At 38.1% G+C, this 24670-nt stretch overlaps 1 protein-coding gene and 1 long non-coding RNA gene across 8 annotated transcripts in view; one reads left to right on the forward strand and one right to left on the reverse strand.

Annotated features, from left to right (window-relative positions):
• TJP1 (tight junction protein 1) overlaps window positions 1–24670 on the forward strand; it is a 174326-nt gene that overhangs the window by 581 nt on the left and 149075 nt on the right. For all 6 annotated transcript variants that reach the window (XM_069866444.1, XM_069866438.1, XM_069866439.1 and 3 more), the window contains exon 2: window positions 2749–2899. In XM_069866444.1, the coding sequence (XP_069722545.1) occupies window positions 2749–2899 (151 nt within the window). The remainder of the gene's footprint in view (window positions 1–2748; window positions 2900–24670) is intronic.
• LOC138725494 (uncharacterized) lies at window positions 921–24445 on the reverse strand. 2 transcript variants are annotated; one of them, XR_011338248.1, is made up of 6 exons: window positions 24339–24445; window positions 18875–19575; window positions 12229–12414; window positions 9249–9364; window positions 8260–8352; window positions 921–2189 (listed from the first exon to the last, which is right to left on the reverse strand). It is a non-coding gene; the product is annotated as an uncharacterized lncRNA (long non-coding RNA). The 2 variants fall into 2 exon arrangements; XR_011338247.1 differs by lacking the exon at window positions 921–2189 and having other exon boundaries at window positions 8025–8352.

Raw genomic sequence — 24670 nt, forward strand, 5'->3', positions numbered from 1 at the left:
AAAGGATGGGGAGGAACGTTTATTAAACAAATATCTGTTATTGTTATACTTTGAACATTTAGACCGGTAGCAAAATGCTGTAAATTAACATTACTGCTACTAATGAATAAGAGTCAGGGCTGGGAAAAGGATTCCTAAGTACTACTGATAATGCCTAGTTTAGAAATGTTTACTTTCCTTCCTATTTCTGAAATATTTAAAAATAGACTGTAGTCTACAAGTTCTGTAGGCATCGTGCCCGACTAATTGATCCCTTTCACATTCTTCTCGTTAGTCACATTAATTACTACACCTATCTGCAAACAGCTGCATGAAAAAGATTGCCCTACTAAATATCAACAATACAATAGAAGTTAATCAAAATGCTACTTAGACATCAGGCACTATTCACGCCTATTTGAGAAACAATGTTTTACTAGATATTAGCAGAGATAATGTGAAAAAATAAGTGCAGAGTGTTTGCAATTATATCCTAGTGACCTATTTTTATTTTTTCTGTCTGTTATACTACAAATTTGAGTCTTTTGAGTCAGCTAGAGTTTCCTCAGCAATGACTGCAGGGTTGTGCTCAAAGGTTATATACAGAATGTCCTCCTCGAATTTAATTGAAATAGTCATGTCTTTTAACAATCCGTTCAGTAGTAAGTATAATCATCCTAGTATCGCAACTGTTTATACATAAGATCAGTAAGCCTGAGTATTGTGAGAATTTTAATAACATAAATAAGAAGAATTAAAATCTAAAACCATTCTGACCTTTAAAAGAGCTATAGTCGGCGTCGTCTCTTGAAAACTGGATTACTCTTAAAATTGACTGCTACAGATCCAATTACTTGATAGGGCAACAGATATTTTACCATCATTAGCTTATGAACAGACGCCCATTTAGTGTATCTTTTCAAGATCAATTTACGGTATGGGTTTATGGCAGTTACAAGAAAATCGAAGGAGGTTCACAAATGTCATTGTGGATTTTAATACACGTAGCATGCACTTCATGGACAGACGCATTATGAAAAGGCTTCTTAGGCCTCTTTACGCTATCTTTTTTTTTTTTAAAGCATACAAATATAAATAAAATGGGTTAGAAATACATTATAAAGCCAGGTCTTCCAGAACATGCATATTGGAATGAAGTTTTGGCTTTCTCTGAATTAACTGCAGAGACAGCACAGGGAGATTTTTATTCTGCAGCACCTAAACATTTAAGAAGAGATTTAAATCTTCCAGTGGGTTTCAGTACGGGGTTTGGGGGTTATTTCTGTTACAAAGGGCAACGGCCTCAGCAGTTGGGTGCAAGTGAAGGACTCTGTCTCCCTGACAACATCACAGTAGATATAAAGAAAAAGGAGAAAGCCAATGCTGCACATTTCCAGAAGAGTAAAGGATACTGTTGGAACAGCGTCCCCAATCCATTCTGTCTGTCTGTGCCTTGTGCAGGCAGAAAAATGCCTCAGGCTGCCTTAGCTCAGCCACTATTACACTCTTTCCTCATTCCCCTCCCCCAGTAGCACACATCAAATGTGCAAAGCTAGTTTTAGAATCTGTTATTGCTAATAATAGTCTGCTGGATAGCGGGCAAATAAAAACACATGCTATATATGCACATGAATTCATGAACATAATCTGTTTAAAATCACGCACATTGTCAACTCAATAAAATGGATTATGCATTATGGATTTCCATGCATTGTGGAATTTTATAGATTGATTTTGATAAACCCTGTTATAAGGTGTACAGGAGGGTATGATGAACAAGAGCATCAGTTATTATTTCCATTAAAATAATTTTCTTCTTCACCCTATAAAAGCTGATTGGTAGGACAAAGGAATCAAAGTGGAAGGAATACTGTCTAGACGCATGATGAGAAGTCACGATGCCCGTGCTATGTGGCTTCGACACCCCAGCTAACGCAGCAGTTGAACGCCATCCCATCCACCGCACTCGTTAAAGAGACTCTTTATGGCAGGCTGACTGAGCACACAGAACAGAATCAATCCCTGGTATTGATCAACTGCATGTGCAGCAGGGGCCGATTTCTGCTTTCTGGACCTGCCCTTGTTGGCAGATATGGGTATTTTAATGTGTTTCCATTGTCTTCATGCCCTACAGAAAGAATCATTTGACAGGTGCTGGAAATGCGGCACAGTTCCAAGAGGTCACTCAGTCTCTGGACTAAAGTAATTCACTGCAAAAACTAAACTGTGTTAGTGAAATGTGGCCAGTGAGTGATGTTACTGCTGTTTGCACACAGATGGTTTGACACCACTTTGAACTCTTCTCTCTCATTATTTCAAGTAATTATACCCACAGTAATTGAAGGGGCATTACAGCAGTATTTATTCTTCAAGACGCTAGCGACTTGATTCTTTTAGTCTTCTAAAATTCACATTAGAGTGAACATAGAAGCACTAGGAGCTTTGCTATGAGGAGAAACATCTGGTTATTACTTACCCATATGATACAGTAGGAAATAAGTTGTTCATTTTGGCCATGTGGGACTTTATATGGAGTAAGAATATTGGGTTTATTTCCAATATTCCTATAAATTGTCTGACCCATACCTCTCAAGTCTATTGGAAATATGAGTATTGGAACGACTTTATCTGTAAAAGGCCAAAAGAAATTATTTACCTAAACCAGACACTTACGCAAAATGTAATGTTATAGACAGAATCACATCAAAGTGTAGGTGTTATTTTGAACCATGTATCAGCTTTTAGAGAAATTTCTTTCTTGTTTTCCAGACCGTATGCATAGACGTTTCCCAGCGTTATCAGAGCAAACAAAACTGAGGGTTGTATCAGAGATGGAGCTGCACGAAACCTGCCAGATGTGGGACCAAGAAGGAAGCCCTCCTGCTGAGGAACAACTGAATCGATCATTCAACAAATACAGGTTAATATCATCAGTGTCGTGATGTCTTTAATGATCACAATATTTCCTGTCACTTAGTCTCCGTGTAAGTGAAGTACAGCACTGGTGCTTTCACCAAGTTTTTCATTTGCATGTGATTTTACTTGGCATTTGTAAGTGATGATTCTGTTTCATATAACGAACATCTTTTGGTGCTGGTGAATGCTGGGGGTCACCTCTGGTCTTTACTACGGGTAATCAGCAATGAAGCAGTGCATTAATGACACTGCTAGTTTTCAGTGTTCAAGCACTAAGGGCATATATAGAAGCACATTTTACTCATAAATTTTCTTGGAACGTGAGAGACAGACTAAGTTAATATGAGTGTTCCTGTTATTTTTATTTAAGAGGAACAGAAGCTAAGGAAGACATAACTTGATACACGCTGGGATACTGGGATTTAAATCCCTGCTTCAGAGATTTGAACCTAAAAAGAGGGTACAAATAAAACTTCGGAAAGTCTTAAAATGCTGCATTTTATGTAGATAGCATTCAGTTCAGGCGTCTGCTTAATTCAGTAAGGAATCTAGCTGAGAATGGACTAGAGCTCCCAGTAGCTCATTAGCTGTTAAGAAATACTGTAGATTATTTACATATGTCCAGCAAAGACAGACTCTTACGTTCTGAGAAAAGTGCTTGAAAAGTAGTTAAAAGTTGTATTGCTGCTTTGATGTGTCAGTGGCATATAAACAGTAAATTATGAAGCCTTAATACTTTTGCATGTCTAGGTTAGTTTTGGTCTATTTCAGAGAGGGACTGGATTACAGTAGCTTGTAAAAGTGTAATAAAACCTAACGACTGTGAAATGATTGAGAAAAATGTGGTCATAAGAGGTTAAGTTCATCTTGAGTAGCAGTGAAATGTGAAATTGTAACAGAATATGAAGACACTTGATACAATACAGCTCATATTGTAGAGTATGGGCTGATCCATCCCCACAACTAGTGATATTCCAGTTAGAACTCCTTTTTCCATACACACTCACAAGACTTCCAGGAGACAGGCTGTCATTCAGAGCCCGAATACATGCCATTTGGCTTTAAGTATATTAATTCTGTAGCACTGGTCCTGAAACATCACAAGACAATTCACTTACAAAACCAAACCAATTAAGAAATGCCTGCAGCTAAAGAACTACATTAGGGAAGTAGTAGACACACACAGCTTTCCTGAAACCAGTCCATGCTGGAAATACTTGGTAGCTCTAAAAAAATCAACCGAATATCATAGAACTTGACAGCATCTGCAGATTCAGGTAGTCTCACTATAAGGTAGTTATATACATTCCACCTGATAACAGAGCATATAGTTTATCAGTCATGTATACACCCTGGCAGAAGAAAAAAGAAGATGCTGGGAATACCCTCTCCCCGCAGAGTAAAGTGTGGATTCTGATGTAGTCCCAGAAGTCAGCGAGAGGGGACTAGTCACCTCAATGGAAACAGAGAACTCAAAGAGAAGATAAACTGGTGTGCGATAACGTGCAATTTGCTTCAACACCAGTGTCCTGGAGAAAACTATACCTTGACACCCGGTTAAATTGTGCCAGTCTTAAAGACCGTGCCAGTCTTTCCACACATCCTGTTGTACACTGACACCGATAGTAGCACAAGGCATTTATTTTCACATTGCGACCAACAAAAGATTTTTGCACACAGCTTTTCCATTTTCATGCAAATGGATTATATGTGCACACATGCTTTATAGTGCATGTAATTAATTGGTATTTGAAATCTGCTTTATGGATTTCCCAATCATGCTTAAAATTTTGGAATGGCTCAGTTCTATTGTAGAAAATACTTTTCTGAATCTAATGGAATTGTATTTTACAGCTCTTAAATTAGTTTCCAATATAAAAACTTAAGAAATTAAGTTTTAAGTTTACTTAAGAAAAACACTTAAGTCTAGCAAAACTTCACTGCTAATTATAAGTCCTCCCGGAAAGGAGACAATCATCACTTTGCTTTAGACAATAAAAATTAATGTGTACAAACTGTGTAAACAGCATTTATCCAGGAAGAAGTGCAGAGCTAAGCCGCAGAACCAGATTTTTGTAATTTATTTGGAAAGCCATATATTGGCATCTATCACCTCTAAACATCATTATTAGTTTAGAAATTAGAATTATAATGGCATTTTGGCATGTGTTCTCTGTTCCTTCAGAACTTGGTAAGAGCACTAGGAGCACAATCCAAAAAATTAAATTAATGCCTTAATCTCAGCACTGTTGAGAACAAAGACCAAATTATCTGACAAGGCATTATAGTCCAGCAGCCACAAAGGAATTACTTGGGTTCTTCTGTGAGAGGGCAATTTGATGCTTATAATTGAAAGTTTCTATTTAACTTCTTACAATTTCGTTACATAAACATCAGATTATCCATAGTGTATATTGGGCTGGAAAGATTTACATTTTGTTTTCTAACAGTTAAAAAATCCTGAGTTACATAAATCCACACTAAGACAGTATGATTGAGGAGGTGTTACAATATTAGGCTTATTGAATTAATTGGCCTCTTCTCATTTTTCATACAATTTGTAATGTAAAACTCCCCTAAACTTTTTGCTTTAGAGATATATCTTACTTTTCTTTGCAATAAATACTCAGTGAAATAGTAATTGAACAAATAAAAACATCTCAAAAAAGCAGTGTTGGATTTAAGGCTGCAAAGCCATTTTTTTTCTAGTATCTTTTGCCCTCCTCAATCAAAATTACAGGATTCAAAAAGCTGTTTGAGAAGAAGCCGGGTGCACAAGCCAGGGTAACAAACAACCTTGTTATGTTTAGATTTGCAAAGTTATCTAGTAAGTAACGTGCCTAATAGAAGTAGTAGGATGCTTTCTGCACCATAATAATAATAAAACCAAGCAGCATCTATGCCACATTTGGCAGTTAAAGCTGAAAACTAAGGTACCAGCTGTGACAAAGTCCTGTTCCATTTGGCCACTAGATGGTACTGTATCACTGGGGTTAGAAAATTCCTTGGCTACCTATTCGAAATTCTTGCTGTGAATGATGATTTAGAATTGTAACAATATCGTAACATTTATTACTGATGATTTGTTTTCCTGGGCACTACACACACACACAGATATAGAGGCTACATTTGAGAGGTTCAGAAGCATTTCTTGGTTCGATGTGCCAGTATCGCTTAGGCAGTCCAAGTTCCTCACCAACCAACACAAACGTAATTATGATTTTTCAAAGATATAGAGGCAAATATTGCCTTTCCTTTACTGCATATGGTAAACAAAATACCCTTTTGGAGTCTGTGCCCTCTAGACAGGAACAAATGGCATCCAAACACAAGTCAGTGAAGAGTACAACCCCAAACCGACAGACAGGATAATTGTCATGTCAGGCATTTGCAGATGATTCCTTGCTGACTTGGAAACATTCATACCCACTTTCCATAAACAACAAATTAAGTGCACTGTAGTGGTAAATCAAGCCCATGAAGTCCAAACCAAGTAAAACCCAATAGTTATCTAAAAGTTAAAGTTTTATCTGTTTTATGATATGTGGCTGGTATACTCACTCACTTCCAACAGATTACATACAGTTCCTTTTTCTGCAAGGGTATATCAAACCAAATCACATTTCGGTAGACTTTCTACTCCTCTTTTACACAGTTTCCTTACTAAACTGCTGTATTGGGTCCTGTCTTACTGGGTCATGGTGCATGGGCTGTGCACTTTTCAGCTTCCTTTGCTCTAAATTTTTTTTTCTATGCCCCAATGCACTCCTTTGGGAAAGGCTATTGGTGTTTCACCTCCTACTAGAAGTTAGCCTTCTGAAACTGGCTCTTTCTTACACCTGAGACTTCATGTACCTGATCACATGAAGGGGGATGTGTATGCTAGACTGCGTGTAGAAAAAGTCCCTTTAAAGATGACTTTTGAATGCAGAATCTTGAGAGCCCTCCACTGCTGGGAAACACCAAGTAATCCCCTCACCTCCTGACCAGTGTCAGGCACAGCTGAACCAGAAGTCACAGATCAGGTTGATGAACTCTAGCTAATATGCAGGATCCCATTGCAAGAGGTAGAGCGTAGAACAGTACTGCAAATGATTCTTACGCTTGAAGTCTGAGCTAAGGGACATGTCTCCAACACCCCATAGACCGGTACCAAATACCACACTACCCAGCAGCATAATCATGCCTCCTCCTAAACCTTCAATCACGTAAGCACGGTGACAGTACAGAGAGAAGTCACCAGGGGAATTCTGCAGGAGATCGATTCACCTTAACAAACCCAAAAACTGATTGGAAAATAGTCTTAGCAGTGAAGTGGAAAAGTTTGCTGAGGATACACGTTTACTCACCGTAGGAAGTGTTAGGGCTGAATGCGTAGAACTGTAGATGGGCCTTAAAACTAAGTGACTGGGTAACGAGATGGCAGAGGAAATTTAGTGTAGATAAATGTGAAATGATGTATGTGGGCAAGTGTTCTTGGCTTTATGAATAAAATGATGAGCTCTGAGCTGCCTGCTACCACTCAGAAGTGGGAGTTTATTATGACAGATAGATAGTTTCATAAAAACATCTCCCAGTGGCAGCAGTCCAAAAACACAACTATTTGGAATTGTTAGGAAAGGCAAAAGAAGAACAAAACAGAAAAGATAATGATGCCAGTCTATAATGCCACAGTTTGCTCACACCTGGGATACTGCAGGCTGTCCTGCTGCTTGCATCTTGAAAAATGTTACATTAGATCTAGAAAACGTTCAGAGAAAGGCAATGATGACCAAATGCATGGGACAGAATGCTTTCCATTGGAAAAATAATGGAGAGGGCTCCAACTCTTTATTTCAGAGAAGAAACGGCTTATGGAAGGAAATAAAGGAATGAAAAAAGGAGAGGATGAGAATTAAAGGATCGGATATGCAAGTATGGGAAACTAGACCAAAGTAGGGTGCACTGGACATGACAGCACCCACTGCTTCGAAAAGGTGTCCAAGGAGCTGATATGTCCTGCCTAGTTGTGCTGTGTTCAGTGACACAACAGGATGTCGTGGTTTAACCCAAGCCTGTAGCTAAGCACCAGGCATCTGTGCCACCAGTGGGATGGGGATGAGAAAGAAATAAAGTAAAACTTGTGGGTTTAGATAAAGACAATTCAATAGGACAGCAAATGAGAGAGATTAATAATAGAATATACAAAACAGGTGATGCACAATACTATTGCTTGTCACCCAATGACCAATGCCTATCCCATCCCCAAGCAGCGATCCCCGACCCCTGGCCAACTCCCCCAGTTTATATACTGAACATGCTATCTTACGGTGTGCAATGTCCCTTTGGCCACAGCAGTCTTTGAACACAATGGTAGTTTCTTACCTGTAATCATCCTTACACTACTGATGTAGTAATGCTCACGTAGAAATGTAAAGCAGCATTCCAGTTAACCTTCAGTGCTGCCGATGCCATACACTATTTTAAAAAAGCAGGATTTATTGTATCCCGTATTCTATACAGAGGAATTCTGTATGTCCAAATTCATCCTCTTTATTATGCAAGCAGGCTCATAAGCTTGAATTATACTTCTCTTCTTCGTTCACCCTCCCAAACCTGTATGTGTTTGCTGGGGAAAGAAGCTGGGAGGATAGGTGTTTCTGTAAAATAGCAACTAGAAAGGAAAAAGTGGGTTCTGGTGCTCTCATTTATTCTGCCTCATATTTTCCTACTCCCAAGGATTATTTAGAAAAGCATGTAGTCCTCAAAAGAGCTTCTAAGGACATGCTTAGTATGGAAATACAGAGGTCTTTCGTGAATGGCCATGTTGGACTCGATGATCCAGTGGGTCCTTTCCAACCTAGTGATTCTATGATTCTGTTTTTCTCCACATCTGAATGATTTGGAGTGGCATTGAAAACAGAAAACAAATCCTGCTCTCCTGATGAAATGTATGTGGGAAAAATTTATAAGAGAAAATTCTCATTGATTATGTACCTCCTCATAGAGCATATGCAATCAAGGATCAAGAAAGCAGGAACAGCCATTTCTTGCCAGCAATTACTGAGAGAAGACCTTGACTGGCTTCCTCCAAACATCTGCTACTTGGCATGCCCTAGTCATTGCCAGTATTACTGCTGTGAAGATGCCATCCCTAATTTTGCAGGTATTTTTAGTGCAAACATGCTTTGTAAATTGGGAGCAGGTAGTATGCATATAGAAAAGATTTTATTCACATCATGCCTGATCCCAAATGTTTATTGAGGTTCAAGAGATTAGATTTTGATGAGCCAAAGGACAGCACTGTTGAGCTTCTTTACCACCCGATACTTTTATGACATGCACCCACAATAAAAAATGAGCACTGGACATACCTAACAAATGTTACCAGTTAGTTGGTGACTTTTGGCATCACAGCAGTCATGTCAAGGTCGATTTGTCCAGTAGCATTGGCTTTTTTGACAGGAAGCTGCTCATCTCAGTTTGGAACCTGGAACAGATAAGCCATGGCTTTTGTCAGCGGTAGATAGAAGTGTGAAAGAGAAATGAAGGATGAGAAGAGAAAAGCAAACAAAGATGCCAGAACAAGTGTCTTTCACAAGTAATTTTGGAGATTTCCATTTTAGAAATACCATAAGAAGTACCTTCCAGTCTATTACGGGAATTTCTTAGCAGTTATCAGGTGCCGTAGTTAACTACATGGTACGTATAGCATGTCACAATAAAGACAAGACTCACTTGTTAGTAGCCTCCTCAGCTCAGGGTACTAGTCTGCATTTTCATCCATATAAATTGTCACTTCTGTAAAGTGCTACCTTTGCTGCACGAAATGTAAAACATGACAAATTCTAAGATACTATAGACAACTAAAAGACAGTTCTGACTAAAGTAGCAGTAGCTTATGTAAGCTACTCAACTTATACAGATATTTTTTCCATAAAAAAATACCAACTGTGGAAACCATCACCATAGCAATACATTACGTGTGCCTCCTGACACAATGTCCCATGACTCAAAATATCCAGAACCCACTTATCTTTTCTCCCTGGGTTCTGCTTGCAATAAAACCGGAAAAAGGATGAGGGTAGCTTTTGGCCTTGAACACATTTTTTCTGATCTTTGATTTTCCCTCATTTTTGGCTTCTACAGCTGAGCAGTGCAGCCTCAGACTACTCTAACTTAGCTTTGGCTGTTCTTGGCTAGGAATGCCTAAAGGGTTGCCTTTGCGTCAGAAAGACTCTGAGTGCAGCAGAAATCCAGCCAAACGCCACGCTGGGTGAGCTGCGATGGGGCTACTGCACGCATAGTAAGCTTTCTCTTCACTATGCAGAAAGCCTTTTTACGGTATGTGTGTTTCCCAGGTACCTAGAATCATAGAATCACTAAGGTTGGAAAAGACCTCTAATTTCATCCAGTCCAACCGTCAGCCCAACACCACCATTTTGACTAAGCCAGATCATTGATGGAGACATTAAACAAGGCTGGCTCCAGATCTGAGCCCTGAGGAACACCACTTGTGACCAGGCACCAACTGGATTTAGCTCCGTTCAGCACAAGCCTCTGGGCTCAGCTAGCCAGTCACACATCCAGTATTATCCTCTCGAGATGATTCTCCTCTTCTATAACTGTTTCCTCTTATAAAAGTGAGGAGGTTCTGTTAAAGATTAACAAAATGGAAGAGTAAATTTTGAGAAGGGATATGTGTGAGAGGAGCTGGACTCAGTAGTATGCATACCCACCGGTATTGTGCTGATCCGTCACTTGGAATATGCATATATTCTTGACATAACTTAATTTACATTTAAGCCAATCATTGGTAAGAGATCATAACAAAATGACCACATCTTAGCATGAACTCCTCACGGAAGCATTCTCTCTTAAGACTTGGCTGTATTTAGAAAGATTACCTCTCTGTAAATTTACATATTCTTTCCTACAGATCCACCCCAACAGTGGTGAATCATAAAACTGCCATAAAAATATTTCTTCTAAGTGTGCTGTTGAAGTACGCCCTGCTTGCCCGCTCAGGAAAAGAATGTATTGAACTATAGGTGATAACAACATTTAGACCTTTCTGTCATAACTGTACTTCCATAAAGGCATACTTAGACCGTAAACACTTTGAGGTTGGAATACACATTTATCAGTCTCGCCTGGGAACTCCAGGCACTGAAGTCACACAAATAACACCAGTCATAATAGTAGCAAGAAACAGGCACTTGTATATGGTTAAAAAAATTGCCATTGTTGTTGCTTTTGGTATCATTCACAATGTCTATGGTAGAGCGCTTTGGAAACTTTTGCGTTGGATATTATTGCATGAATAGTCATGTGAGCCTCAGCACAAAGTTTTTACAGTTCTAACAGAGAAAGTATATGTAGGAGTTTGCTGTGCGAGCTAATGATTTCTCAAGAGGAAGAGAGCCATATACACAATCACTTAAAGCAGCATTTCATTCAATAAAATTACATTTTTTCCACATCGTTTAAGACTGAAGTATAAATAAGAAATTGTACTATCCACACAGATGGTAATTAAGCAATGCATTAAACTTGGAATACCTTTTATACAAATATACTGACCCTGACACCCATTCGTCACTAATCTTTTAAATGTCAGGGAAATGTTGTGCACACACATACAAAATTATAGTACTGCCATCGTAAAGCCAGAAGAAAACTGACAAATGCAGACATGGGATTATTGATTGGTTTTAGAAGGGATCAAATAATTTGCAACCACTGTCCAATCTCAAGATTTATTTAATGTTTTTTGAGAGCACTATACGTTAGTCTACGTTGGCAATGCAACACTTGTACAGAAATGACCCGAATAAATTTTCAATAATAGATCCAAGAGATTATTATCTTCCACTTATGCATTTTTTATGGTTCATATGTTACAGCCATATAAATGATCTTGAATGCTTAGATTCAAGACTTTTTTTTTCAAAATAAAGTCTGCCCCATAGCATAAATTTTAACGGTAAATATGGATGAAGATTTTCACCTGTTTAACCTCATTTACTGATATAAGTAAGTATTTGTGGGAAAAAAAGTCCTAGAGTCCATTTGAGTTTTGCTCTTTTATTAGAGTTTAGCATCAAAAGTACTGCTTGCATTTTAAAACTCTTATTTTGTGGTTTTATTTCTTGGTTTGTCTGTCACCTTAGTTATAACTGTGTCCTACAGATGCTACAGAGCCAGTGCAAGAAAATAAAAACTATGCTGCTCTGCACTATCTGCATTGCTTTACGAGAGGACTAAAATCAAAACAAAAAGCAGATAAAAACTGATGGTGTCTGTATGACCATAGCCTGCACCATAATTGCCAAAATAACCCTGCAGCATCACCTGCAGAATTTTAGGATGCAGTGAATCCTCATCTACTGGTTCTGCCTTCTATGGAGATTTATGTTCCCCTGTGCCAAGTAGTCCCACGGCTTTAGAAAGACACAATCAATCAGCTATTCCAGGAGCAGTTCAGTCCTTTATATGCACTGGTTCCTATCGCTTCTTTTCAAGGCTACTTTCTCAACCCTAAATAAAAGGAGTAAAATAAAAATAGTGATTGGAAGTTTCAATATGTTTCTTAAATTTTGGCATAGAAAATGAAAATACTTTGACTTTTTACAACATTATACTTAAAAAATAACATAGTATAATTTAAATTAGTTTTTTAATGTTAAAAATTAAATGCTTTTTGTCCTAGCACTACTGAATAATACTTTTTTATGATTTAAATACCACAGAATATCTTAAATATGTTTTCTGATAGATCTGGGGCAGCAAATCCCTTCTGGACATTTATCTCTGAAATTACATTGAGAGGAATAAACAGCTGTCGGGAATATAAATGCTAACTCATCAGAATGCTGACTCAGTGCTGTAGAAATCAAAATATGTTCATACACTGTAGAGGTAACATGTCACACACCGACTAGTCATATTTTATATTGGACAACCATAAAACCAGTTGAACTACAATGCTGGAACAAAACTAGGGAGTAGAAATCAAATTATAGGGAAAAATTTTAATAGGGAATTGTAGGGAAAATTTTAAGGTCCTTGTAAAGACTTGCCGTATGACTGGAACTATAGTAACCATCGGAGCCAGGATTTGTTAATCTGTCACCTTCGGTGCTAGCAAACCTGCTCAAGGATTATCTCTTGAACCATCATGTGACGAAAACCCCGCTTCTGCTTTCCTTGCAATTAATAGCTTTTATTAATTTTGTGGAAGCAGCATTTAGCAATGAACGAACTGGACCATCATTCTGCAATGATGTATTAATGCTAAATATCCCACTAGAGACATTAGAACAGGTTTGTCACTAAATATGACCTGAATGCTTAGTTGTACTAAGGTTTCTTAATTGTAGAAATTTGTTGTAGGAGAAAAAGATTGTATTTTACTAAGATATCTGATGTTCTGCCAAGAGATGTGAGAAGACTTTCTTTTTCAAGCAAGTTCTGTTCTGGTAATAAATTTTCTTAGGGAAATAACTGCTACCTCGGCGTTATTTCAAGACTTTGTATTCAGAATAAATTTATCTTTGATGAGTTCGGTCAACTATTTCAACCTGAGTTGAAGCTCCCTGCAGTCTGTGGCAAAGATTTTGTCCCAACAAGTAATAACCTGGACTAATAGCTTGCTGTATGTTTGCCGCTGGAACAAATTACCTTACATTTAATGCATTTCTTGCTTAATATTCCAAAATCGTATACACACGTGAATGTGAAAGCATTTCTACAGTTGCTGATTTTCCCTTTCATATTTCTTTACTGATCTGCATCTAAGACTTGTGCCAGACACATCCCTTACAGAACTGAACCTCTATCTCGTAGAAGGACAAGTGCTGAGTCCTCTGGATATATGCTCTGCCATAGGTCCTGCAGCAATGCTGCAAAGAAAGAACTTGCTTTTCAAAAGTACGACCCTGGGCATTACTCAGCAGTGGTGTCTGTCAAAGGGAAAGAGCAAAAGACAGCAAGAAAATGTCTTTTGAAATATGACATTAAAGCTAAAGAGTGTTTCTGCTGGAAAAAAAAAAATCCCACCTCTCTGCAAAAAGAGAATCTAAAAGCAGAAAATATTAAGCACTTCATAAAATGAGGTCTTTCTGCAGATAAACTATGATAGAATAATGGTTTATTTCTTAAAGAAATCAAAATATTCACAAAGACCTACTAAAGAACAGAAGCATAGACTTTCATTTTTAATTTGGTAACCTCAAGCTTAATTCCTTTATTCATTTCAGCTCTTCAAGCGATCAGGATTTCTCAAGCCAGAATCTTTCCAGCATTTCTCTGCTGGGCTCCCTGATGCGGTGGCATCTTTGTCATGCCTAAGTTATCACACAGTTTCACAAGGCAGCCTCAGGTTCTGCAAAATCCAATCTAGAGGCATTGTTTTATTGCCCTAGGTAAAGTAGTCTTGTTTCGTAAACTGAGTGAAATTTGCCCTGTACTGGCATGTTAGGCCTTCTGGTTCCAAACCATCCAGCTGTTACTAATTTGTTATGTAGCCAGTATCTCTTTGTGCTCTTATGATCTATGAGCAGCCAGCCTTGCTGCATATTGTTCTACATCAACATGCTTAATAACCTATAACATTATAAAACACTCATGCAGATACTGTAGAACAAGACTGCAATTTGGACCTACTTAAGGCTTTCCATAGCTTATTGCTTTTGATGTGGGAAATCACTCAGTCAAGCACATTTCTGTATTTAGTCCCTGGATGTGTTTTGTTAAAAATGTGTCAAACAGCTTTTAGTTGCTTTAAAATAGCTACCGTAATTTAAACTTTGGCTCAATATCTTTTGTCTCTTTATTTATAAAAAAACCCAACTGTCCCTCCCCTCCTTCTTTTTTTTTTAATTATTCTTGCAATAATCTTACATGAAAAGAATAGAAGGAACTTTTTCTTATTTTACACCTAGATACAATATCTGAGACTTTGCCTCCTAAAATTCCTGGCTTATGAAAGATTTGGTGGCTTTGTGATGGTCATCTCACACAGACTCTCACATCTGGCATCAAGATCAGCACAGATAGAAAGAATCTGAAGCAATTTAACCTCTCGCTCTAATTCCAACTTCTGTTGAACAGCCTTTCTTCAGCTGTTCTACTTCCAAATTAGCTTAGGATTTCTTATGTCATGGTAGTTCTAATCCTTCTAGTTAGGGACATGTTATCCAGTGGCAGCCCCAGGACAAGATTTTCACCTTAGCTGCATACATTCTTTCTGCAGAATTCAGAGAAATTGATGGGTTTATATGTTTGTTTTTGTATTAGCAACTTTATTTTCATTGCTGTTCTAACTATAGATAGGATAGTGGATTATCTCTGAAATGGGATTTTTACTTTGAGTAGTCCTGCCAAATAAAACTTCATTTATCCAGACTTGGCCTGTGGCTTCTGGTTTAGCTTTCCTGTTAGCATTAACAGTAAGCTTTGGATTTGCTACCGATCCCAGTGGAACTTTGAAAGGCTCCTCTTCTCAGGCCTCTGACTGGATTATGCAATTCTCTTCCATCTTTCCTCCTCGTTTTCTCCTGCTCCTTTAATTTACCCCTTGCAGTCGTGAAACTACAGGAGTTATAAATTTCCCTGGTTTCCTATACCTTCTGTTGTGAACTTTCTGCCCTGAATTTCACATTCTCTACACCAAGTTTATTCTCTATCCCTTAGACAATCTAGCGTCTCCTGGGAACATAAACCTGCACGAGAGCAGTTAATGACAGTGTCTACTCTAGCTCTTCTGTTTGGGATTCCGGAGCACACAGTAATGAAGCCTGATTAGGTATGGTTGGCGCTATGTGATATTTCTGTTTGATAAGAATAAAGATTGAGCATCATTATTTGTGATCAGCTCCTCAAATAAATTGGGTGCCATAGATCTTTCCTTCTGTAAAAGTCACTTGTCCTCAAATCCAATGAGTCTTTTACATAGAAAACAGGGTTGATTCTCACCTAAGGTCTGACACTAAATTATGTGTGATAGCTCTCTTTATATCCAACAAACAGAACTCCATTTTAAATCAATGTAAAATCTCTGAGTAATAGGAATTTTAAGAGTGCCAGTGCCGCAGGATAATAAAAACCTGGCACAGAGATGTTGCTGTCATGGAGAAATGTTAGGTTGTTGCATTAACTAATAACAATAGATGAATTAATCAGTTTGCTTGCTTTTCTTTGCTGCCAGCCTTGTAGACTATGATTAAGTTCTCTATTGCTGGCCAGGTTAAGGGTTTATTTTTGTCTTATTTGCTTATATGCCTATTTTTCTTTTGCCAATACAATCGTCGTTCTATTCTCAGGTCTCCACAGACATCTCCCCATAAGTGCTACACTTGTGACAAAGAACAGTGTCAGGACAGCCAGAGTTTCCCTTGGGAGGCATTTGCTCATTCTTTTTATCTGGATCACTTAAAATCTTCAAAGTCCAGCTGTACCTGGGTATTAGCGCTCTTTCAGAACCATATGTTTCCTTTCTGCATAAAACCCATGTAAGGGGGACGCTTACATAAAAATCTTGCTGCAAATTATTGCCTTGTGCTCCTTCTGTAAGGGATAAAGGATAAGGAACGAGCAGGAACACATGATTTTAATCAACCCATGGAAGACACAAGAAATCCTATGTGTTATTTAAACATGGCTAGATCTTTCTCTTGCCTTCCTCCAGCCCTCCCCCAAAGTGATGGTAAATACTGCCTGCAAATCACCCCCGTGTACTCAGCTATGTAGAAATACAGCCAGCGCCTTTAAAACTAGGCATAGTCGGTTTTTGCTTGACATGTTTTTCAGTTACAGAATGTATATGCTCTATATTACGCTATCTGTTGCTATATACAGCATAAAAACGCATGATGGTTACCTGATAAAAGTAAAATTAGATTACACACATGTCAATACTACTCGGCGGCATTTTGAAACGCATTCTATGTAGGACTTCTGCCCATTAGCTTCCTTCACTTTACATAAGCAAATACGCCATCGTTATTAGTAAAGACATAGGAAGATAAAGGCAACATGCAGCAGGCAGGCACAAGAGGATCATTTAAATTCAGTTCTGAAGTTGTCTGACTTCCCAGGTTTGTTCATCTCTTTGATATCGTTCTCCTATTCTTTAAGTCAATTTCCCTGTAACTTTACCAATAGTTATTACTGAAACCCAGGTTAGAGGATGTGTACCCGTTCTACAAACAAATGTGAAAAAAGGAACAATATCTTTATAAACCACCTGTGAACCTTGCCCACATGAACTGAGCTCAATTGTGCGTGTTTCCATCAATTACTCATAAGATGTATGGAAAAGTGGCATGTGTGAACCAGGTGACAGCACTCCTCTTTTCTCTGGGTTGACGAGGTCACATAAAAATATTCGTATGTGCCACAGCAATTAGCAGTGTCTAGCAAATACAACAAAGTGATGAAATGAAGGAATAATACCTGGGGATGGGTGAGTTTGCTTCTTCTAATGCTTCGCTATATGTCAAATGCTAAACAAATGGAAGACGGCGTTGTCACTCTGTGTAGGTGACAGAGGATGAATTTAGTTGTTTCTAGAACACTTCCAACAGACTGCAATGAAAAATTTAGCTTATGATAATGGAGGGGGAAGCATCAAAACTGTCTGAAAATGTCTCAAGATGTTGGAGTGTGGAGCCTGCAGGAGAAGCCAAGATGAAATCCACAGGGCTTTTATATGGGTCGTTTCCTTACTAGCCTCCTATCTAACGTTAGCCAGAAAATATATGAAAAACAAGAATGTGTGTGCAAGGTGTCTTGATAAAAAATAGCAAAAAATACTCTCATCTTGTTCCATCTAGTGAAGGCCAATTGAGTTCAAAGGGCAAAGAGCCAGTTGCTAATGAGATTCAGAGAAACACAGACTGAGACAAAAGGTGATAAAAGCATGTATTGTAGGTTAGAAGAAGAAATAAAATAACTTAAATAATATTAGATAGCAGACCAGAATTATTTGTCATTGGTGCATGTTAGGTGTGTTGACAGATAAACGTTATTTTTACAGTATTATGACAATGCATTTGTAAAGAGAAAAGCAGTGTCTCTCAAATCAACTTTCTTTATACTGTAAAATACCTGTGGCAAAGAAAATGCAAATGAAATCTTAAGATTTTTGAAGGTTCAGACAAACCTTACAGCCAGCTCTCCCAGAAATTAATCAGTCTCAAGGTTGGTGTTATCCACCATTATACTCCTTCAGAAAGGCCTCCATAAATTTGAAGATGACAGAAACAGGAATGAGACTCTATGCATTATATTTAATTTAATCATATTCACTCCAATTTTTAGCTACGACCTTGAATTTGGTCATATTTGTAATATAATTCACCAGTGAGAAGCTGAGATTCTGGAGCATCTGATTTGTCAGGAGATGTCAGGTATGTGCATCAAGTAGAATGAAGAGTAACTGAGAAATGACATTGGTACTATCCTGATTTTTAATCCAACAAAAGAATAAAACTCCTTGCAGTCAAAATAGCATTGGGATGCTTATACAGAACGTTTCTTCCGTGCTACCAGACAACCCTGTCCCACTGCTACACTGGATAATTTTTCTTAGTGTGCTTCCCACCCACTGAGAATTGATGGGATCAAAGCTGTGTAACTCAGCCGAAGTTTTATTCTGTCAGAATAGCACTTCATTGTCAAAATTCACAGAAATCAGTGGGGGTATTTGGTATATCACAAGATCAGATAAAAGGTGCAGCACAATGCTAAGATAGAGACGCTTTCAGAAGCTGCAGTAGAAGGTATCATTTAAAAATAATAGATTACCAAGAGATGTATTCACATGAAAGTACAGGAAGGCAAGAGCGGGGACTATTTCTGTTCCATTCACAGTGTAGATACCACAGTTACAATGTTCCATAAACGCCAAAGACAGATGGCATGAATGTTCTTTGCATAATGAAATAACCAGAATCCTACCTATTGAAAGGAGTGAACCCAGTACAGCGTGACCCACCTTAGTCTTTGGCTTCAGGTTCACAGGAATCCTTCCCTCTAAGCAGCTGCAGAGCTTGTGATTTATTGCTGCTGTCACAATGATGTGCACAGATCACCGGACTGAATGTGTTTTGCAGTGACTACTTGCAAGTGTTGGTATTTTTGCTTTGTTCCTACAAACACTATGTCTTCTGTCTCGCAGAGACCCGTGCGTTTTCTGTTAGTGTCAGTGCTCTCCAGCACACGTTCAGACTGTCAGTGCTGCAAATCTCCAGCCACTGAGAGGTCACTCACAATAAGTGGAACATCATCACTTTTGGTGACATGAGCAGATAGGAAGCTCGAGTTCGTGATTTCCATTTGAATATTCACTGCTATTTATTCATCCTGGTGTTCGGTTACTGCTTTGTCCACTCCATTTGTTTGTCACTAAGGTCCAGCCAAAGTTTTGGAGGAGGGATATCACACTAGATATGTGCAAGAAATCAGCTGATTTTCTTCAGAGAAATGCACTGAGCTTCTGTAGCATTTGTGTCTCTCACTTGGGAGCAAGACAGATGAAATGTGTGCTCTAGCTGCCTGGGCAGTTGGCTTGAAGATAAGAGCAGTGGGTTTGAGAGTGCCCTTGCTCATTATCCATTAATCAATGGTCTTTTTTGTGTGTTCTGGTTTTCAAATCTCGGTAGTGGTGCAGATGGTTCTGAGGAAGAGTTTGCACTGCTGCAGTAAAATGAACAGATTTGCAGAAATGTTTAGGGTGCCAAGAGAGATCTCTATTTATGGCTCTTTAGTTAATCTTCAAAATTTGTCCTTTGTACATTAGAGAGGAATTTTCACAGATTCAAAAAAGTAGAGTTCTTTAACTAAAACTAAAATAACAGAACCCAGAGCTTTATGTTAATTTTTGATGCTTGCTACTCCGAAGACCAGAGAGCCAATGAACTGCTCTCAAAAACCCACAGCGCCGAATAAGAACCAGACAGTTTCATAACTGCTTGGGTGCTCTTTACATGCAGATGGTAGGTAAATTGCTTGGCTGGCAAGAGAGCAAGCGAGCTCTCAAATCTGCTAGTGTATAATGAGAAGAAAAAGTTGTAGGTTATACGGAGAAGAGTAATTACCCAGTGACTGTTCATGTGGTGTGTGCTGGCGTTGCAGGGATGCAGATCACAGCGTGACAGATCCCAGGACAGAGACTACCCAGGTCAGCTCTAGGAAAACACTCGCTAGAAAATTGTGTCCAACGCTCACTAAAACCCATGGACTAACCTGCACTACTAGACCCTCACACGGTAAATAGTAACAACTTCAGCATGGCCTTCCTACTTTATGCCAGCCAAGTGCACCTGACCCTAACAGGGTCTGGCTTTTTCTTTGGATGCTCCAAGCAAAAATGTTAAATAGTGAGAGGCGAGGACAGAGAGTGTATTAAAACACAACTTCGTTTCCTATCTTTCGTTGATTCTTTTTGGAACATGTTAGGAAGTTGAACTATTTCAGTCTTAGAGAGTACTAATACCATGACCAATTTTATGTTACGTGAATAAAATCTTGCATAACAGTACTGTGCATACTTGTGTTATTTTAATGTTTAAAAACAACCGAGAGAAGGCAAACTGGCCAGAAAAATGTTATATAAACTGCCGTAATAGGAAAAAGGTGATTTGCTTCTACTTTGCTTCACTTGATAATCTTTTTACGGTACCAGACAAAATCTTAATAGTGCATTGCTTTCTTGAGATTATTCTTTGCCTAAAACCAACCACGCAACCAAAACACACCACACCCCACACCCCACAACCCGAGCCCAAACTTTCATGCTCTGTGTTCAGGGAAGAAGAGTAGGTTGTTTAATTCTCCTCTTTTTCCCTTCTGCTATTCCTGTGTTTTCTCCAGGACGCAAGGCCTTATGCAATTTGATAGCGTAACATCAGGAATGCCGTAACGGCAGTTTTATTTTTATGCTGGGGCAATTAAAAAAAAATTGGTCTACTCACAGCAAATGTGGAGCCAGATCATCTATGCCAAAAGTAGCAATAACTGCAGTGCATAAGAGAAGCTAGAATTGATTGTGTCTTCTCTGAGGCAGAGGACAGAAAAGTGCTTATTTATTATAAAAATCTGTTTTGTAGCAAGATTGTTGATCTGCACATGAATTTTTATCATTTATAAATAACATAGTGGCATCTGGAAAAGTCTTGACACCAGTTAGTAAAGACAGAGGGCTGTAAATCCTTTATGTAGTCAATGAAGTAAAAAAATACATACTTGATGTTCAAAAATACCTGTATCTGAAATGAACAGATCTGGTCTATATTTTGTATTAGATGTCACTGGAGCATGGCTTGAGTTAATTACTGATGAGAAACCAATCCTTCAACCTAGTGTTCAAACTGATTCTTTCACCAGGTGTAGACCCAGATACTCATAAAAAGAGTTTCCTACAGCATCATATCTTTTGATATTAGGTTTAGCTACCATTTTTTTCGTTAGCTTTTCATTTTTTGATTCCTACCTGCTAAGCTTAATACGCGTATCATGAGTTTTATGATCTATCAGGATGTTAGAAGAGACAGGTATACAATACCAGTATAATCACTTGGGAAACAGATCTGCAGTCTGCACCAAAATGTCTGCAGGTTTACCTACACTGGAATTACAGGAACATTTGGTGTATATTAATATTTATAAATCCTGGGCACTTAGTGGCTTAAACCCATAAATTAAGATTTGATTCCTTCATCCACATTGTAAACGTCTTGTTTATCACTATTCTATCATTTAAACTCTTTGTTTTCATTCTATCACTGTCCTCAAGCTGCGCCAGGGGAGGTTCAGATTGGACATTAGGAAAAAATTTTTAACCGAAAGGGTCATCAGGCGCTGGCAGAAGCTATGCAGGGAGGTGGTGGAGTCACCATCCCTGGAAGGGTTTAAAAGACAGGTAGATGAGGTACTTACGGGTATGGTTTAATGGCAGATAGCTATGGTTGGACTCGATGGTCTCAGAGGTCTTTTCCAACCTGGTGATTCTATCATCTTTCATTCAGACAGGACAATGAAATGAGTAGCTTGCAGTCTTCCTGCATTCAGTTTAATTTCTGTCTATCCCTGCCAAAAGTAATACTTTACTATTCCTTTCCCTTCTGGGTTGAAGTGTTTAATTAAAGTTTTCTCAGAAAAGAAAAAAGAAAAATCTTATTAAAATCAAGCTTAGCATGATTTTTTAAAAAATTGAATACTTAGCATAAACAATATTGCTGTAATGAACTCTGCTAACATTTTGGTGTTCTTTTCATAGTAGATTACTGTGTACTTGCCTCTAATTAAAATAAATCCTATTACATTAATTTTCATAGTCCTGGTAATCTGGTTAAAACAGTATAGTGTTAATGGTCATATACATTGTACCTCCTGAAAGAGAAAAGTGCTTTTCATGTTTGTAGTAAGCGTGCAAATGTACAACTAGACATATAAAACAGTCTTCAACTAGGATTCTGAACTATTCCAATGCATTCATGAAACATCCAACTTGCCTTCAGGCTTTACATTCATGGATGTGGAAAAATTCCTATCAGGATTTAATCAAAGATATTAATGAGGCTAAATAAGGGTCTGAATTACTGCTAATTTATAAAATGAGGCATGCACATAATTTTTGGCAGGAAAAGCTCCTTAAGTTTTAGTAACACACTCTTTCATTTTGATCCATTTATCCTGATGTGTACAGCTACCATGCACAGAATTCTCTAGTCAACTAAAAAACAACCAAAAGGAAATGAAGGAAGTGTTCTTTCTAGACAATTGAGTACGCTTTTATGAATTGGTCCTCGTTCCCAATTTTTCATGGTAGTTCTCTAACACATCTAACATAACATTTCAGACATAGATGTGCTTTTCTTAGCCTTCAAAATTCTAAATTTTTGTTTTTCGGGATTCCACCCTTTGTTTCAGGGAACCATCGTTATCCCCTGCTTTTCACAATTTTCTCTTTTCTTTTCTTTTCTTTTCTTTTCTTTTCTTTTCTTTTCTTTTCTTTTCTTTTCTTTTCTTTTCTTTTCTTTTCTTTTCTTTTCTTTTCTTTTCTTTTCTTTTCTTTTCTTTTCTTTTCTTTTCTTTTCTTTTCTTTATCGTGTGCTCAGAGGCTTCCCCATCAGGTATAATGTCTAAAAATGAACGCTATTAGTGACTTTACATTCCAGAAGGATAGCAAGGTCTGGTCACACCTCTGCTCAGAGTTACCTCTCTCACAGTTCTAGTAATATGCAGTTAGCAAGACTAATTAATTAGATCTTAGTGTACTGAGACTGTGATGTGTTGCAGACGGCAATCAATTTCTTAAAATCTTTTCTGGGAAGAGATGTTACTTACGCTTCTTTCTCTTTTTGCATCTCACATCGAAATTGTATGCCTGGTGATTTCTCCCCTCCAGTAGTTTTCAACATGAATAAGCCATATCAGAGAGCACTAGTGGAATTCATGCATATGCTTGGGGTTTTTTCTACATTAAGCTTATTTTATCCTGTGATAAAATAAAAGTCATGCTCGTCAGGCATAATGTGATAGTTGGATAATTTTGACTTAAAGTGGTTTTTTTTTTCTTTTTAAGAATAAAATCTTAGAATTACAAGTTTGCAAGAAATGGTTACGTGTACAAGTCCTACATAGTGGCAGTACAGGTTGACTTTGTTCTAGCCTGAATTCTTCACTTTAATAGTATTCTTATTTTTGCTGTAACCTAAACTTTGTCAGTAATAGTAAAAGGCAGCACCACATCAAACCTGGCAGAACAGCACTAGCACCATACCGGATACACAGCTATATATCTATATCACTATATAGACCTGACTGTAGCAAAACAGGGCTATTTGCTTGCTTGCAAGTTTCTTTGAATTGCTCAATCTAGCCAACCCTTTCTTCTTGATAATCCATAGTCAAATAAGAGTCACTTTTTCTGTGGAGATCATCTTTTTCTACTGAGAAAACATGGTGAACATTCTTTCCTTCCAAAGCAAAATCATTTACCCTTTTTTATATTTGGCAGCTCAAATGAATGACCAGGATAAACTGTTCCATGAAGTGCAAGTTAGAACTACGTGACTGTGTCAGGTTCTCACCATACTCACTTAGACCCATAGTTTTCTGCCACCAGTCAAGCTAGGCTGTCATGAAAACACTTCAAAGAAATGGGAAAACTTCCCCTTTCATAGATGGCCAATTGTGCAGTAAAGCGTAATGGGAAAATTCCTCCAATTGTTTCTGTTTGTTTTTTTATGATGGTACTGCATGTATCTTTGTAGATCTTCACACAACATGAGGTTATGGAAGAAACAGTAATAGACCAGAAAAAGGCTCTGCATTATATACAAGACATTAATGTGGGTACAGAAAAGGCCTAGTAGATCACAAAAAGTCACAGAACTACGTATTGTAAATGCACAGATGGGAAACACACAAACACACACACTCACAGGTTTCCTTACTTTTGAAGAGGGAGAAAATAAGCCCTGGAGTCACTGCATCTGACATACTTGCTAGATTCTAAGGAACTCTTCTGCTTTTGACAGGTACACTCCTGTCTTTTTCTTTCTAGAAGGAAAATAGGAGATGTGTGAAGCTTACACATGACACTGAAATAGCAAGAAAGTCTGTTTCAGTAGTGTTCTTGCCTGAAGGATCTGCATTAATGCTATTAGTTAACATAAATCTTTATTAATATTATGGTTATAATTGACTAACTGTACAAATTAACAGAATGGTTCGGGTTGGAAGGGATCACGCGGGTCCTCCAGCCCAACCCTGCTGCAGTGAGCAG

The sequence above is a fragment of the Phaenicophaeus curvirostris genome, chromosome 12 (genome assembly GCF_032191515.1).
Source record: "Phaenicophaeus curvirostris isolate KB17595 chromosome 12, BPBGC_Pcur_1.0, whole genome shotgun sequence".
NCBI lineage: Eukaryota > Metazoa > Chordata > Aves > Cuculiformes > Cuculidae > Phaenicophaeus > Phaenicophaeus curvirostris.